The 16016-nt window shown below is 41.9% G+C and overlaps 2 protein-coding genes and 5 non-coding genes across 7 annotated transcripts; 6 read left to right on the top strand and 1 right to left on the bottom strand.

The window, feature by feature from the left end:
- The first annotated feature begins 351 nt into the window (after positions 1-351).
- On the top strand, positions 352-4164 carry rpl4 (ribosomal protein L4). Its single transcript, XM_071896502.2, has 10 exons — positions 352-420; positions 1130-1301; positions 1460-1566; positions 1818-1956; positions 2269-2393; positions 2672-2801; positions 3167-3323; positions 3541-3624; positions 3816-3936; positions 4026-4164. Exons 1-10 carry the CDS (start codon positions 418-420, stop codon positions 4095-4097), a joined length of 1110 nt encoding a protein of 369 aa, XP_071752603.1. The 5' UTR covers positions 352-417; the 3' UTR covers positions 4098-4164.
- LOC139909460 (small nucleolar RNA SNORD16) lies at positions 1653-1752 on the top strand. Its single transcript, XR_011784519.1, has one exon. It is a non-coding gene; the product is annotated as a small nucleolar RNA SNORD16 (small nucleolar RNA).
- Positions 2099-2198, top strand: LOC139909461 (small nucleolar RNA SNORD16). Its single transcript, XR_011784520.1, has one exon. It is a non-coding gene; the product is annotated as a small nucleolar RNA SNORD16 (small nucleolar RNA).
- On the top strand, positions 2446-2513 carry LOC139909456 (small nucleolar RNA SNORD18). The gene has a single exon (XR_011784515.2). It is a non-coding gene; the product is annotated as a small nucleolar RNA SNORD18 (small nucleolar RNA).
- Positions 3383-3453, top strand: LOC139909458 (small nucleolar RNA SNORD18). Its single transcript, XR_011784517.1, has one exon. It is a non-coding gene; the product is annotated as a small nucleolar RNA SNORD18 (small nucleolar RNA).
- LOC139909459 (small nucleolar RNA SNORD18) lies at positions 3670-3736 on the top strand. The gene has a single exon (XR_011784518.1). It is a non-coding gene; the product is annotated as a small nucleolar RNA SNORD18 (small nucleolar RNA).
- A 13-nt stretch (positions 4165-4177) lies between the features above and the next one.
- On the bottom strand, positions 4178-15400 carry map2k1 (mitogen-activated protein kinase kinase 1). The gene is made up of 11 exons (XM_071896500.2): positions 15144-15400; positions 8238-8448; positions 7356-7502; positions 7057-7134; positions 6819-6870; positions 6096-6220; positions 5547-5754; positions 5221-5285; positions 5029-5087; positions 4797-4842; positions 4178-4709 (listed from the first exon to the last, which is right to left on the bottom strand). Exons 1-11 carry the CDS (start codon positions 15224-15226, stop codon positions 4596-4598), a joined length of 1188 nt encoding a protein of 395 aa, XP_071752601.1. The 5' UTR covers positions 15227-15400; the 3' UTR covers positions 4178-4595.
- Positions 15401-16016: the final 616 nt, after the last annotated feature.

Genomic DNA, 16016 nt, shown 5'->3' on the forward strand with positions numbered 1-16016 from the left:
GTGTATTAATAATCTCAAATATATGAACAGCGAAATACTGAGTAAAGTAAAAAAAAAAAAAAAAAATAGATGAGAAATATTTTACCACGAAAGTAGTTCGGTCTGACGTTTATCCTCCGCCAACTGGGACTATAAAGTTAGTGCCAGTAATGTCTATCGATTTAAAAGTGGTTTAGTAGAACCCTGACATTTTATTTACAAAAATATTACGCTGAAATTTTACTTTGATACAAATAGTATTGTGTATTTTTTATATCTGTTAAGCAAAGGAGTTGCCTAAAAATGCTCTTGTCGGAAGTAGTCCTTCGTCGAGCGGAGGCATATACCGTTTGGGCTGGTTCACCAACTTCCTTTTTACTGTGGCCGCCATAGCGTGAGGAGCGTGGTTCCCGGCGAGCCGAAAAATAATTATCAAAAATGGTGAGAATATACGGTAATGTTGTGTTAACGTGATATGTAATAATAGGGATTATTCTCTTTGCTTGTACTTAAGTTAATCAGGTTGTATTATCTGTCTTGCGGAGAGATAATAACGTTAGAACTCATAGTGCCGTGAGTTGGAATGCTCCCGGCTAACGTTAGTAAAGCTAACACGAGGAGCCATTTTGGTAACTTAGCGCTAGCAACTCAGTTACACGTGTGAATGTCGCTTCAATGGTAGATCACTAGCAAGCGAGCTAGCAAAGGCCGCACAATGAGATGACGCTTACATTTTGTCAAATTCTCACTGCAGAAGATACTAATCCCGACATCGCGGGTGCATTTTGCTTTTAACACGGTTACCCGTAATTTATAATTGCGGTATACCTCGCATGATAAATCATGTTAGCTAGAACTTAGCCAAGCTAACGCTAGCTGACTTATGGTTTCTTGTACAACTTCATTTAAGACTGAATGTCAAGTACGTTGTCAGACGAAGGAAATGGCAAAACTACACATTAACGGTAGTAAGCGAGATGCACGAGCCTCTTTCCGTTATACAAATTGCACTTAATCGGACTAACTCTAAAGTTACAGTTTACCTGCTGTTACACGGTAGTTAAGTGTTATAGAATGTATTCATCCACCAATCTCTGAAAGTTGTGCACCTACCTGAAGCTCAATGTTACGCTCTGTTTTGCCTCCTCAGGCCTGTGCCCGACCCCTGATCTCGGTTTATTCCGAGAAAGGAGAATCCTCAGGCAAGAATGTTGTCATGCCTGCTGTGTTCAAGGCTCCAATTCGCCCAGATATTGTGAATTTTGTGCACACCAACATGCGCAAGAACAGCCGTCAACCTTATGCAGTCAGTGAACTGGCAGGTGAGTAAATCTGTCAGTTTAGAATTGGCATGTTGATGAAATCTTGCTGAGACTACTTTAAGGTTTTGAAAGCTGTGATAATTGAAATGAGAGGGGGCTAATCTGATGCCCTTGGTTCTTTTGTAATGGATGAATGTAATTTCATGTGTATATTTCAGGTCACCAGACCAGTGCGGAGTCCTGGGGCACAGGAAGAGCTGTGGCCCGTATCCCTCGTGTGAGAGGTGGTGGTACCCACCGCTCTGGCCAGGGAGCTTTTGGAAATGTATCCTTTTGACCAGGATTGCGGCTAATATGGAGTAATCATACTTGATGTTATATCATGTTGTAAACAAACTAACATTGCAGACTTGCTATGATGGTGTAATTTGCGTCTGACACTGTGACCAGTGACGGTATGCCTGCTGTCATAGGCTGGCACAGATGGCTGACGAATCCTTGAGTCTGAGCAGGTGTTAAGTAATTTGTGTTGCTGTAGCATTAGTCATATAGGCTATTTCCTTGACTTTAGTCTAGATGTGTCGTGGAGGCCGCATGTTTGCCCCTACCAAGACCTGGCGTCGCTGGCACCGCAGGATCAATACAACGCAGAAGCGCTATGCCATCTGCTCTGCTCTGGCTGCCTCTGCCATTCCTGCACTTGTTATGTCCAAAGGTAAGCCTCAGGTAAAAATAATGTGTATTTATATAGCCCTAAAAACAGGAGTACAAAGTGTTACTACAGACAGTACAAAAGCCATTAAAATCTATGCATTTGTAAAAATATTTTTAAAGCACAAAGGCTTTAACATCTGACTTGCCATGATGGTGTAATTTGCGTCTGACCCTGTGAACAGTGACAGTTGCCTGCTGTCTCAAAACTGTCATAGGGTGGTGATGTCCATTTAATTCTGAGCAAGCTCTGGCAGCAGCGTGATGGTTTGTGTGTGTATATGTCTTGGCTTGACATGATGGTCTCTTTCGCCAGGACACCGCATTGAGGAGATCCCTGAGGTCCCACTGGTGGTTGATGACAAAGTTGAGGGATACAAGAAGACCAAGGAGGCTGTGCTTCTGCTGAAGAAGCTTAAAGCCTGGAACGACATCAAAAAGGTAATCTACACCAGAATTGTAAATTGAGCTTTTGGATTCCAAAATGACAGTCAAGCCATGATGATGTTCCACTTCAGGTCCGTGTTTCTGAAACCTGATTTTAATGGAAGTTCTGAGCCCTTCAGCTGTCTGAATTGATCAAATGTGGAGAGTAGCATTATACAAATACCTCAGACTGACTTGTTCTTCTCCTGTGGGTTACCTGATGACAGCGCTGCTTGGCCAATGTTAATGGTGAGCTCAGGTGTTAAAGTTTTTTTTTTTCCTTTTCTCACCAGGTCTATGCCTCCCAACGCATGCGCGCCGGTAAGGGTAAGATGAGGAATCGTAGACGTATCCAGCGCAAAGGACCATGCATCATCTACAACCAAGACGCAGGTGTCACCAAAGCCTTCAGAAATATCCCAGGTGTGTATTTAAGATGTGGGATTCAACAATGTTGCCATGAAAAGGACATTAGGATTTTCTCAACAAAAATAATAGTACTTATGCTGTGTATGTTCACTTGTAATTCACATGCAGCGGGTAGCACAAAACTAAGTGAAGAAGAAAATTGGTAGAGGCCTTAATGCATGTCTCTAGGTATGCAGCTTGTGTTCCGGGAAATCTATGCAATTTGGTTGAATGATGAATTCCAACTTGGATGTTGCATTTTTCTGAATTTAAGGCTAGTTGAGTTATCCATACTTAATTATGTGCTGAGAACATGAAATGCCTTTTGTATGAAAAGCATTGTACTGCACCCTATGATTGTAGCCAATTGTTTTTCACAGGCATCACTCTGCAGAACGTGAACAAACTGAACCTCCTGAGGCTTGCCCCTGGTGGTCATGTTGGACGCTTCTGCATCTGGACTGAGAGTGCTTTCCGTAAACTGGATGAGCTGTATGGCACCTGGCGTAAACCTGCCTCCCAGAAGTTGGGCTACAAGTGAGTATAAAGGGAATATTACATTATAGCACTAGTGAACCTGATATTGCTCAGATGTTTTGCAGTGATGAGCTTCCACTTCATGGTCCGTGTTTTTGAAATTTCATGATAACTAAGAAGTTCTGAGTTTGAACAACGCATGCTGTCAACTTAGTATTTCAATACATGAGGACCCCTTTCTTAACACCTTTTTTTTAAAAAAATTTTTTTATTTCAGCCTGCCAATGCACAAGATGACCAACACAGACTTGAGCAGGATTCTGAAGAGTGAGGAGATCCAGAAAGCACTTTGTGCACCAAGGTAAGCACTGCACAGTTTGAGTTCTTAAACTTTAAGTGTCTTGTCAAACCATGATGAGTTTCCACTTCAGGTCCGTGTTTCTGAATCCTGATTATATGGAAGTCCTGAGCCAAAAAGCTAGTCTATCACAAAGACGGAATATTAGCAAATTGTGCACATTAATATAATGGGCTGTCGTGTTCTCATTACAGCAAGAAGATCAACCGCAGAGTTCTGAAGAAGAACCCTCTGAAGAACCTGAGGATAATGTTGAAGCTGAACCCCTACGCCAAGACAGCAAGACGTCATGCCATCCTCCTGCACGACCCTGCTGTAAGTAGCTAACAGATTTAAGCTTGTTGCCACACTTGAACACTTAACTCTTGATTATCATTCATGAATCTCATTTGGTCTCTCCATAGATCAAGGCCAAGATGCTGAAACCCAAGAAGAAGCCAGCAAAGAAGGCAGCAGCTCCGAAAGCCAAGGCATAAATCTGTCCATACAAACTGTGGGGTTCACTCGTGACTTAAATAAAATGGAGTGGTTTCAAATAAACAAGTCATTCCTGTCATTCATAATTTTAATTCACAAGACAAACACCATATTTCACAAATGCTAGCAAAGAACTTATCTTGAGGGGCAGTAAGCACATAGGGTAATGAGGAATACAAAGCAAATAGGTTGAGCAGCATTTGTCACATAATTAAATGATTTGATCATCATTAGAAAAAATGGCTTTTCAGGCAGGCCTGCAATGTAGCCCAGAGAATTGTTCAATACATAAAGTTAATTTCACTTGGCATGTAGGTTTGTATACAACTAGTGATTGCACAACTTCTGATCCAATGAGCGCTGAAAATCTTATAAACGGATACATATCTCCCATAATACAAATCCAGTCATTAGGATGACCTTGAGATTGGGAGCTGGTTGTGGCAGAGCGGCTGAATGGTCAGGTTGTATGTAGCTTGTAGACAGAATGGCAGGTCTCACATGCCGGAGCCGTGGGTGGGGGTCACAGGCTGATTCAGTCCAATCGTGCTACACAGCCAGCCAGCAAAGTCGACCTCCTCTGCCTCAGACTGCTTGATAAAAGAATGGACCTAAAGACATTGAAAGAAGGTGAGCCATCTTAGACATAAAAAATGGTATCAGTAGGAACTGAGAAACTGTTACATGAGCGCACCCACCATCAACTGTTTCAAATCTGCTCTCTCTGCTGGATTCTTTATCAAACTGCAAAGGAGACATTGAACATCTTAGAATGACAATGTGCAGATTTTATTGATACCACTAGATGGCAATATAACTTCTAATGAGCAGATTTACATTTTCAATTACAGAGCCTTGCTCATTTTTACCCAGTAATGAGTGTTGTCACATGGTACTGTAAATATTTTCAACATTTCTTTGATTACATACCATTTATTCACAAAGTCTTGGAATTCGGAGCCAAATATCCCAGGCAGTTTAGGCGGGGGCTGAAAATAAGATGGTCCAATCAACAATGAATGGTCAAATATTATGGTGTAGCAAAGGCATTAGCAAAATGCATTTACATTTCAGTTCAGTCTCAAATCAACACATGGAAATCCAGCAGAGATATCCACACACCTCATTGACAATGTAATCGAGCAGCTCAAATATAGCCATCGGAGGTCTGCTGTCCGGTCCGTACGCTAGAGGAGAAGAAACTACTTGTCACAACAGCATGTGGACATCAGCCTCTTGGCTGTCATATTTTACTATCTGCGCCTCTGCACAAAGTACCACTCAAGGTGATCAATAAAAGTTTTCACTATATAACGACTGTTTCGTGGAGTTAATTCAGCAAAGACTTTAAATCCTTTTGAAATGATTTTAGTAAGTAGTGAAGCTGCTGTAATTTACAGAGCTCATCTGCAAAAACAGGAGATGAACCATTGTCCTCTCAGACTTACAGCTGCCTGGTCGCCCAGGGGGCCGCGGCTTTGGAGAGGATTCACTGGAGGCTGCTTCCCCCTCCACTGGGAAGCCAAAGATCTGTTCCAGTTCCTTAGCGTCAGGCGGTGGGATGGGGAAGCGTCCAATGGCCATTTCCACCAGGGATAGACCCATACTCCAGATGTCCGACTGAACAGAGTAATGGGTACCCTGTAAACGCTCCGGCTGCACAACACATGCAATTATATTATTACTACTACCAATACTATTGTTTACAGTAGAAAGTTGCAGACGAACAATATACAGCAATGTTCATAACCAAAAATACAATTAAAATCTCATAAAGGTAAGTGCAAACATGGAATTCATTACATGCACTGAGATGCAGACATGATAAACAATGCTCCTGCAAAATCTGCATGCTGGAAAGTTATGATCAATGACTGTTTTGGGTGCTGTCTTCTATTTCCTCACAGGTATGAGGTCTAGACATGTGGCCATTGTAGCAGAAAGGCTAATAGTCACTGTGTGAGTGAGAGCAGCAGGGGAAAGGGCTGTGAACTCACAGACATGTAGGAGCGAGTGCCCACAAAAGAGTTGGCCATGGAGTCTATGAGCTGTCCGCTCACGCCAAAGTCACACAGCTTGATCTCACCGCGGGAATTCACTAGGATGTTAGAGGGCTTGACATCTGAAAGAAGGATATGCAGCATTTAGGAGAACACGCTGGGCAGTTCAAGAGGAAATAGTTGTCACCATAGAAACAAGCTTTTGCTACAAGGTCGTCAGATTTCTTCACATCATTCATGCATCTTTGACTGATTTCTTCACATCATTCATGCATCTTTGACTGATTTCTTCACATCATTCATTCATCTTTGAGTGATTTCTTCACATCATTCATTCATCTTTGAGTGCAGCAAATGTCTATTTCAAATATAGTGTATGCATCTGAAGTGGGGAATTACTGTTAAGTGAAGATCAATCCAGTGGTGAAGTTCAGTCAAGATCTCTCCAAACAAGTGTGTGAACTGAATAATACCCCATGCATGAACTATGCATATCAACTTTGCATTCTATGTTTGTAACTCAGCATGTTACAAATTGTGCCTCAACTGCAGTGTAAGTAAAAAAAACTGTCTCACAAGTTATTTAGAGTAAACACTCATTTTAAGAATAGCATACCTAAAGGCAGGTACTCAGTTATATAAAGGGCTTGTAACGAGACGGCAAAACCTTATTCATTATGTTTTCTGTGACATCTTTCAGTGAATAAAATAGCAATTAACCTCTGTGCATGATCTTGTGTTTCTCTCTCAGGTAGGAGAGCCCTTTAATGACCTGGAAAGATAAATATTATGTATCAGCATAGTATGCACACAGATTACTGTGAACTCCAGCAGAAATAATACAGTGCATATGCAGCCATTAGGAGCCCAGATTCGTAGCCAAAAAAGCTGCATAAATATAGCTGTAGCGTCATGGGCAGAGTGTGTATCTGGTGGGAGAGGTGTTTGAGCTACCCACAGCAATGCTGACTTTGCCAAGGATCTGCTCTGGGATCTTGCCTGCTTTCTTCAGTGATTGGTCGAGGGAGCCGCCGTCCTACAGCCACCAGGGAAGGAACAGAAGGAGAGCGTCTACTGAATGACTGTATAGCTCTTTCAGATTCAAAATTTGACTTGAACTAAGTTTGTTTCCGTGCCAATGAGTGTGTCCATGGAAAATACATTTGCCAACTAACTACAGCACAGTCTGTAAAGCAGATTTCAGAGTGAATGTAGAGTAAAAACACTGACAACCGTGACATGTTTGAAGAGCCGTACCATATGCTCCATGCAGATACTGATTTCTCCGTCACTGTAGAAGGCCCCATAGAAGCCCACAATGTACGGGGAGTTACACTCATGTAGCACCTGCAGTTCTCTAATGATCTGGTTCCTGATGGCTGGTTTGATCTCCAGGTGGATCAACTAGAACAGATGAAACATGACGTCATGACCCTTTGGCATAAACAGACTCACATGTGCATGTACACACACACACACACACACACACACACACACACATACACACACACACACACACACACACAGGGACTTTAGATATAGATGCATTCACTGAAGCAGAGCTGCATGAGTTGTCGTGACATATGCATTCAACCATGCTCAAGGTTACAAGCATAAGGCGAAGAAAATAAAGCATACATAATTGCAATACTATATAATGATCATATGGAAAACATGTTTTTGATATTTTTTTCATACTGTTGCATGTTCGATAAGTATTTGAATCTTGTCAGCCAAGCGTGGGAAGCCAAATATTGACATTTTAATATACATTGATAACCACTTTTATACCACAGCTCTTGGGTTTTTGTATCACTGGATAGACTGTACTCCCACTAACCCACTTCTCACTGTGTGCACAATATACTCGAGAGGAAAACAAGAGAGATACATTTCTGACCACAGTCTCTAAAAACAGTGATGATGCCTGTAAAAATCAATGCCTGTCTGAGATATTGGAGAAGAGAGCTCAGGGCAGCCTGGTCTAAGTGAGGCTGACTGAAGGAAAATAACTGCAAAATAACCCTTACAATATACACATCTCTACCAGACACAGTTCAGGCTGAGTCGCTCTCTGCCTTGCAGCTCAGGAACCCAGGGAGTAAAAAGGAGTTGAAATTAGGTTTTTAAACAGCTTACCTTCCTAGCCATGATGAGACCAGAGGGGCGGTGGGAGACCTTGAACACCACCCCCCCGTTGCCTGCGCCCAGCTCACAGATCTTCTCAAAGTCATCGTCCTTCAGCTCCCCCACCTTCTGCTTCTGTGTCAGGAAGGCCTCCAGGCGTTTCCGCTGCTGCTCATCCAACTCCAGCTCCTCCAGTTTCTTCTGCAAGGCCTCCAAGTTTGTTCTTACACAGAGGAAGACAGAGAGAAAGAGAGGTGAGTAATCCGTATATTATTAATATGGCATTGGCTAAATATAAGGTGTATATTTTGGACTTAGGTGAGATTGCAAGTGTCCATTCAGACAGTTTTTTACAGATGTTGTTTCTCAGAGATCTCGCACCACTGTACTGGCTGTCCCCTCTGGAGACATGAGAGAAACAAGGTGAGTCAGGATCTCTTCATTATATCATTAAAAACTCATAGCAAACACACACAACTTGGTGTGTGATAGCTAATACTACATATGCCCTTAGGAATATCTGCACCAACCAAAGAGCAGGCAGGCAGACAGTGAGGGCCGCAGGGGTGTGTGCCTCTCTGTTCCTTCCCAGATCCCAATATGAGGAAGCTGGGAGTTCCTCTGAGCGGCGATGCCTCTCCCCTGGCGCTGTTGTCATGGCGATGCATTTCCTTTATAAGTCATTTGCGGAATGAACTCATCTGACCTGCTGCTCTTTGACCTTTCCTTCTCCTCCTACAGTCCTCCTCCACTCTCCCGAAGCATATTAACACAATACCAATCTAAGCTTTTAACCAGGACTGTTTATCTAAAGATCAATAAATTGTCATGTCATTTCACAAGCAAATGATTATATGGTCAAACAGTTAATTAGTCAGTGAACTGATCTTGTGTGTTTCAAACATCCCAAAGATGATACAATAGATGTTTGTTCATTTAGAATGGTGGAAAATAAAGACTAATGGAACATAAATAATGCAAAAATGGGCATCAAATTTCGGAGTAAATGTTTGCTGATGCAAAGCGCAATGTTTTATGCTGCAAATGAACCAAACAAAAGCATCCATGATTTGATTAATGGTCAGGACATTTGCCTGCAAGTATATTTGTTCTGAAAGAACTACAGGCTACTGTAAGGTTTTACCTATTTAGCTACTGGGAAGCAAAATCTGATTTCCATCAGCTGAAGTGCTGGTCCTTTATACTTGCATCATAATATGCTAATTCGGTGATGATAGTATTATTTTCTTCAGGCACAGTGGTAATTATGCTTTTGTCTCTCTTTGTACTTAATCACGACTCAATGGAAAGCAGCTACAGCAGGGCAGGATGCTGTTCTCTCCATGGCTCAACCACATGCGGCAAAGAGAGGGTTAAGTGGTGTTATTTTTGACAGCAGGCCTGCATATCCATGGAGACGAGGTGCTGAGTTTGAGGGGGCTGTGGGTAGTGTGGGCGTTTTGTCGACAAGAGCTGGAGGTGGAGGAGGCAGGAGATACTGAGGAGAGGAGCAGCCTGGCACACACTCTGCACAACGTGTGGGAGGGATTACAATAGCTGCACACCACAGCCCCCTTCTAAGTGCATGAGGAAGTGAGCACGACTCTGGTCTTTTGTGTTGCATCCACAATGTCCAAGGACATCCAGTAGACCAGAGACTCAGTTTCTACAGCCTGGCATAAAGCTCCTGAAGACGACGGCATCACTGTAATCATAAATAAGTTTGTGGTTGCGAGCCACCCACATATCTGACTTAAAAGCTCTACTGGGTTTTGGCTAGTAGTATACATACCTCAGTGTATAGCAAACAAGTGCACATTCCATTGTAGTAAGATAGGATATAGTAATAGGGACGTAACCATTGAGCAGTCAGCTCCAGAGACTGTGGTTGCTGTAGCGGTTAATCATTAATGTGATTTCCTCGCCATTCCCTAGAGCGTCTGTGTGTGGTCCAGCTTGTACAGTCGAGACTGATGACAGTCACAGAGAAACATTACCCTCAGCATTCCCAGTACTCATGATTTTGATTACAAATATAATCATCAACCACATCATGCAGGTTAAGTAAGTAAAAGCTAAACCTCCCACTTTATCCGTGGCCCTGTGTTTGTCTGTGTGATTGCATGTTTCTCTAAGTGAAGAATCATCGTTAAACATAAAACATAAAAGACCACAAAGAGGAATTAGCACCAACACTTTTCGATATAATGAAGCTCTACAGAATGTAAGACTACCTCCTTCACTATGTGCGGCCCTGGAAAGGACACCTTAGACCGTAAACATTACAGACTTATAAGTCTGACCTTCTGTAATAGTATGATCTTATGTAAGATTTTAGCAAACCGCCTGGACAAAGTTATAACCTCTCTGATCCATCCAGACCAGGGCGGTTGTATTTGTTCTCGCACCTCCTCTGATAACATTATAAGATTGGTTGGCATTATGTGGGCCAATCAGAGCAGTTTTCCCATGAACGCCATATCATGCTGAGAAAGTATTTGACAGGGTGGAATGGCAATAGCCTCCCTTTTCACCACTGTGGAATGTTTTGGTTTTAGTAAGAAGTTCATTGATTGGATTAAACTCATCTACATCCAACCTACAACTTCCATGCTTACCAGTGGCATCATCCTCTGAGCTGGTTAGCGGCCCTCAGCTGGGGGCCCCTCCCCCTTCCTCTTTGCAATCGCCCTTTATCCATTAGCTGTGGCTATCTGCAGGGCCCCTGCATTTCCTGCCATCCAGACTGGTGACAAATACCACAAAATAATGCTGTATGCTGACAACACACTTGTGTTTGTTTTGGAACCCGAGCATTTGCTCCCCTCTCTATTCAAAACAACTGATATGTTCTCTTCAATTTCAGTTCATGAAGCAAATTGGATGAAACATGAAGCCCCTCCTCCGACGTCCTGCTGCTCAAAATCTCTCTTTCAGTCAGACAGCTCTACCTGGCCCACACATGGTATAACCTGGACATAACATTCTCCCCTCTTCTGGTTCACTTGATCAAAGTAAATTTTGACCCTCTGCTGAACAAATTCCAACCTGATATAGAACGATGGTCTCCTCTAAATGTCTCTCTGGTCAACAGGAAAGGTCAACATAATCAAAATAAACAGTTCTCCCGATTTTAATTATTTGCGGCAGGCTCTCCTAGTTAAAATTCCACTTGCGCATTTTTAGCAATACTGAAAGATTCAGCCCTAGACTGAATCTTCATAAACAGCAAAGGCCAGTGGACAGCAGCGGCCATGGGATGCCTAATTTATTGTTATTGTTACCATTATAAATGCCCCCCTGGTTTGACCTTGAAAGCACCCAATACAGCCCTCTTCCTCCTATCTGCTACATCACAGCTAGGTTAGCCCCAGATATCCACATCCATCCTATTATATCACACGTGGAGCAAAGTACCTCGGATCTTTAAATTCAATCCCTATCTTCATCGGTCTGCAGGGATTTGGCTGAATCCCAAGCTCTATAAACGAATCACTATTCCAGCTCTTGGTTCCTTAAGGGCATCACAATTATAGGAGAACTATATAATGTGGAAATATTGAAATCTTTCAGGATGCTTAAACAACAGTTTGACCTACCATACAGTCAATTTTGGAAATATTTCCAACTGCTGCTGGTTTAGACATTTGGCCCGCCTGACACTGACACTCTTCAGCACGTACTGAGCATTTTTGGGATCGGCCATGAAGCATGTGTCTACTGCTCCATGATACTTGCAGGTTCAGATGCCAGTAGATCCGCTCTTAAGTCAACATGGGAAACAGACCTGAATGTATTACTTACAGAGGTCGAATAGGGTAGACGTTTTAGGAATGGGAAAAAGATGTCAAGAGAATTACGAACAAGACTAATCCAATCTAAAACAATACATTGTTTATTTATTGATGCATCTGAGCTGTATACATTTGGGTTGGGTGAGAACTCTAGATACTTGAGATGCCATGATGAAGAAGGCACTTTAGTACAGTGGTTCTCAACGTGGGGTCCGGGGACCACCAGGGGTCCTTGAGGGGGTTCCAGGGGGTCCCCAGCAAATTGATGAATTGTTAAACTTCACCATCAATTTGTTTACAAGAAGTTAACACAATTAGAGAATGTAGAAGAATGACTATTTTGATCATAGTTTCTCTGTTATCTCTCTACGTACAACAGATAGTCATGGAATTCTGCACAAAATCATATCTAACAATAAAAATATTCTCAGATTTGGGTCCGAGAAACAATCTCATCAAATGGGGGTCTGTGGCCCTAATGTGGATTAAATTAGGGGTCCTTGATATGAAAAAGGTTGAGAATCACTGCTTTAGTACATATAATCTGGAGTTGCTTGAAAACTTGGGTATTTTTAGTGGGCTATCAATGGCAATGTTGCAAAGTCTTATTGGTCGAAACATTCACTTCTCCCCTACCCTGTGTATTTTGGGTGACCGTTTAATCCAGTTTTGATGGATTTGGCTCCGTCACTTGCAGAGTGGATTCAGACTGCAACCCTGCTGGGGTGGAAACTCCTTACTGGAGACTGGAAAGCCTCTTCAGCACCCTTAGTATTGTTTGTGGCACATTGCTCTCAGTCATCCAGCTGCCCTAGAACATCTATCATACAGGCTGCTTAGCAGGGTGGAGGAATATTACTTGAAGTAGAATAGATACCATACTTAGGTCATAGGCATGTAATAGTGTTTCCAGCTCCTAAAAATACAGGAAACTGTCATTACCTTGGCATATCATACTGTTGACTGCTTTGCATTACTATGTAATACTCAACTTGTAATGCTGTAACTGTGTAACTATTCAAAATCTTACCCCCCCCCCCCTCTCATTTTTTGGCGGGTGCGCAAGTGTATGGTTTCATTTTTGTGTCCAGCCAGCCTCCTCTTTACTCTTTACTATCTGAGCTGTTTTGTTTACTATGTACTTATTATTTTTGTTAAAAACAATAAAAACTTCTAATCATAAGACAGCTAAAAGTGCACATCTTTACAAAAGGTACTGGTGAGCCTACAGTAGGGTCTGCCCCATTATGTACCGTCACTGGACTGTAACAGGATTTTTTTCCCTTCTTACAGCCTCCAAGAGTTGAAACTAAGGACCCAGATAAAACTGTCTTTTTATGGAAAAGAGGGCCAACTAACACCAGGGTCCATGGGTATTTTGTCAGCAATATATCAGTCTGGCTCTGTCCGGCTGGCTGCCACAGTATAGCAGTGTCACTGAGCCAGAGAGAGGAATTAGACTAAGCTCTCTCTTACACACACACACCCACACACACACACATACGCACACGCACACACACACACAAGTTGTGACTTCCCATTGTAGCCGTGCCGGGAAGAGAGATTCCAGAGACTTCCAAAGTCCTGAATCAGAGATCCTGGTGTTTGCTTCACTCTAACACGCTGCTGCTCGGCCCGCCACAGCCTGCCCAGCAGCAACAGGAATGCACTCTGCTCAAGCCAAACATTATGTCATGTACAGCAACTACTACTGAACCCAAGCCCAACTCATCTCCCACACATATCTAACATTTATTACCATGCTGACCTCCAAACAAAAAAGCAGAATGTGGGTTAGTATAAGCTGATTATTTTTATTGTTATTAAGTAGGAAAGTGGTTTTGATATACTGTATGTATATCAAATGTTCTGGGGAAACAACCCACCAACTGGCACCAAGTATACTCATCCTAATGGAAAACGTTTCTTCAATCAAGTGTTAAAAGTTTTGCCTAAGCAAAACCAAATAAAATCAAATTAAATGTTAAAAAATTATGTCAAAATCAATTAAGATGTTTTTACCTAATATCAACTGATATCAACTAGTAACTGTCTTTGAATTTGAACTAAAATGTTAAGCTGTGGAGAGTGACACCTTATAAAAGTTTAATGCAGAATTCTATAAGGATTTGAATTTAGTTCATTTGTTTTTAAAGAAGTCATTCATTGCAAAAGATTGGGAAAGTGCTTTGCCTTCAGATGTGCAGGGGATGACCCAGTGAAAAATAAAATAAAAGACAAAACATCCCGCTTCTACAACACATTAGCAAACCAACCATCTCTCACCATTACACTGGATGGCATGTTATGTAATTCTTATCTCAACTGATCCAGCAGGAGAGATTGATGTTGCAGGGTTGGCTGCCATTCTCTTTGACCTGAGAACTAGAGCATGGTGTCACAACAATTTAATATCTCCATTATTGTGTTTGGTTGGATGGTGGAGTAGCCTCTGCCTTCACAAAACACCCTCAACACACCAAAATATTATTCTAAATGCTTTCTCCCTGCAAAGGTCGACCTCTGACTAATCACTATCTAATTACAGTGAGGCAACGACTGGTCATCAGTGACACCACGAAGATGATTTACAGTTTGAGGAGTAGGTTTATTGTGGTTAGATCATCTCTGTTGGGAAGCATTGTAACAGAATTTAACTGTGAAAATGATTACAAACACCAATGGTATTCTTACATTAGGTTGCCAAATTTGAATTTCGAGGTTTGGAGCATCCCAAATATAAACCACCTGCAGGTCAGCCGCTCACACACTGGGTGCAGTTGCCCCATAACTCCCGAGCACACACACACATACGCACGCACGCACGCGCACACTCCCCCCTCCTCTCTCTCTCTCTCTCTCTCTCTCTCTCTCTCTCTCTCTCTCTCACACACACACACACACACACACACACACACACATACACACACATACATAATGTAGGAAAATAGTCTCAGATTAGAGACTAAGAAAGAAGTTCATATACACAATAATGATACTATTCAAGAAATATCTGTTGTCATAGCGAATATTAGCCTTCAATGAATGATAAACCTGAAAGGTTATAACATTATTATATATACATCAATATATATAGCATGGGTAGATGAATATTCCCACTCACTCTGTGGCACCGGTGCCGTTGATGGTGTTTCCATCGGGAATCGGGTTGAGTTGGATCGGCTCGGGCTTCCTTCTCTTTTGCATGTTGAACACAAGAAACTGCTGTAAAAACGCACAGGCGCGAGCAATCTGGATATAAACGTGACAAAAGAGGTCTGATATCAGATAAGATCAATCTCTTTACTCGAAAATAACTACAAAAAAATGAGCAACGTTGTCATGAGCTGGAAGAGCTGCTCCTGACAGACAGCACAGATATTCTTCTTAATGGGTGGATGTGAATGATCCGGGGATGGTACGTCACAAAAATATTTACATTCGTCTTCCGGACAGCATGGCTGTGCTTGGGGCAGCGCGCCCTCACCTGGCGATTAACAGCAACATACAGCAGCAGCAGCAACAGCCGCTATCAGCAACATGAGAGGAACCGACTAGTCAGGCAAGTCACTTCTTTTTTTTTTATCAATATGTTTTTATTTTCCTTCAAGTAACAGAGAACAATACAGATTTCATTCTAATCTCAAATACTATATATAATGAAATGTAGTCAGTATTAGCGGGTTTGGAAGATTTAGTGACGAATTCAATTACTTTATTATAGACTTTGCGACTTGGCCATACTTTCAAGTTCAAGTTCCGTTTTATTGTCATCGCAGCTGCATCAAGCTACATATATACATCTAAATATACAGAGACTGTACACAGTGACACAAAATATTGTTTCTCAAGGCTCAAGGTGCAACAGAGATGTAGTGCAAATCAACAATTAGTATTTTAAAATATTAATAATAATAATGATGATGATGATGAAAAGAACAAACAAACAAATAATAAATAATAACAAAAAGAATAAAACAATATTGCACAGACAATG

Source organism: Centroberyx gerrardi, chromosome 4 (assembly GCF_048128805.1).
Source record: "Centroberyx gerrardi isolate f3 chromosome 4, fCenGer3.hap1.cur.20231027, whole genome shotgun sequence".
NCBI classification, from domain to species: Eukaryota; Metazoa; Chordata; class Actinopteri; order Beryciformes; family Berycidae; genus Centroberyx; species Centroberyx gerrardi.

What these genes read in the sequence shown, in the direction of transcription:
- rpl4 (XM_071896502.2), top strand. An exon ending in AGCCTTCAGAAATATCCCAG is followed by an intron (nt 2,802 to 3,166) that starts GTGTGTATTTAA and finishes TGTTTTTCACAG; the next exon opens with GCATCACTCTGCAGAACGTG. An exon ending in TCCTCCTGCACGACCCTGCT is followed by an intron (nt 3,937 to 4,025) that starts GTAAGTAGCTAA and finishes GTCTCTCCATAG; the next exon opens with ATCAAGGCCAAGATGCTGAA.
- map2k1 (XM_071896500.2), bottom strand. Translation starts at nt 15,226, where the DNA reads ATGCAAAAGAGAAGGAAGCCCGAGCCGATCCAACTCAACCCGATTCCC. An exon ending in ACACAAGATCATGCACAGAG is followed by an intron (nt 6,221 to 6,818) that starts GTTAATTGCTAT and finishes TCCTTCTTTCAG; the next exon opens with ATGTCAAGCCCTCTAACATC. An exon ending in TCGATTACATTGTCAATGAG is followed by an intron (nt 5,088 to 5,220) that starts GTGTGTGGATAT and finishes TCTTATTTTCAG; the next exon opens with CCCCCGCCTAAACTGCCTGG.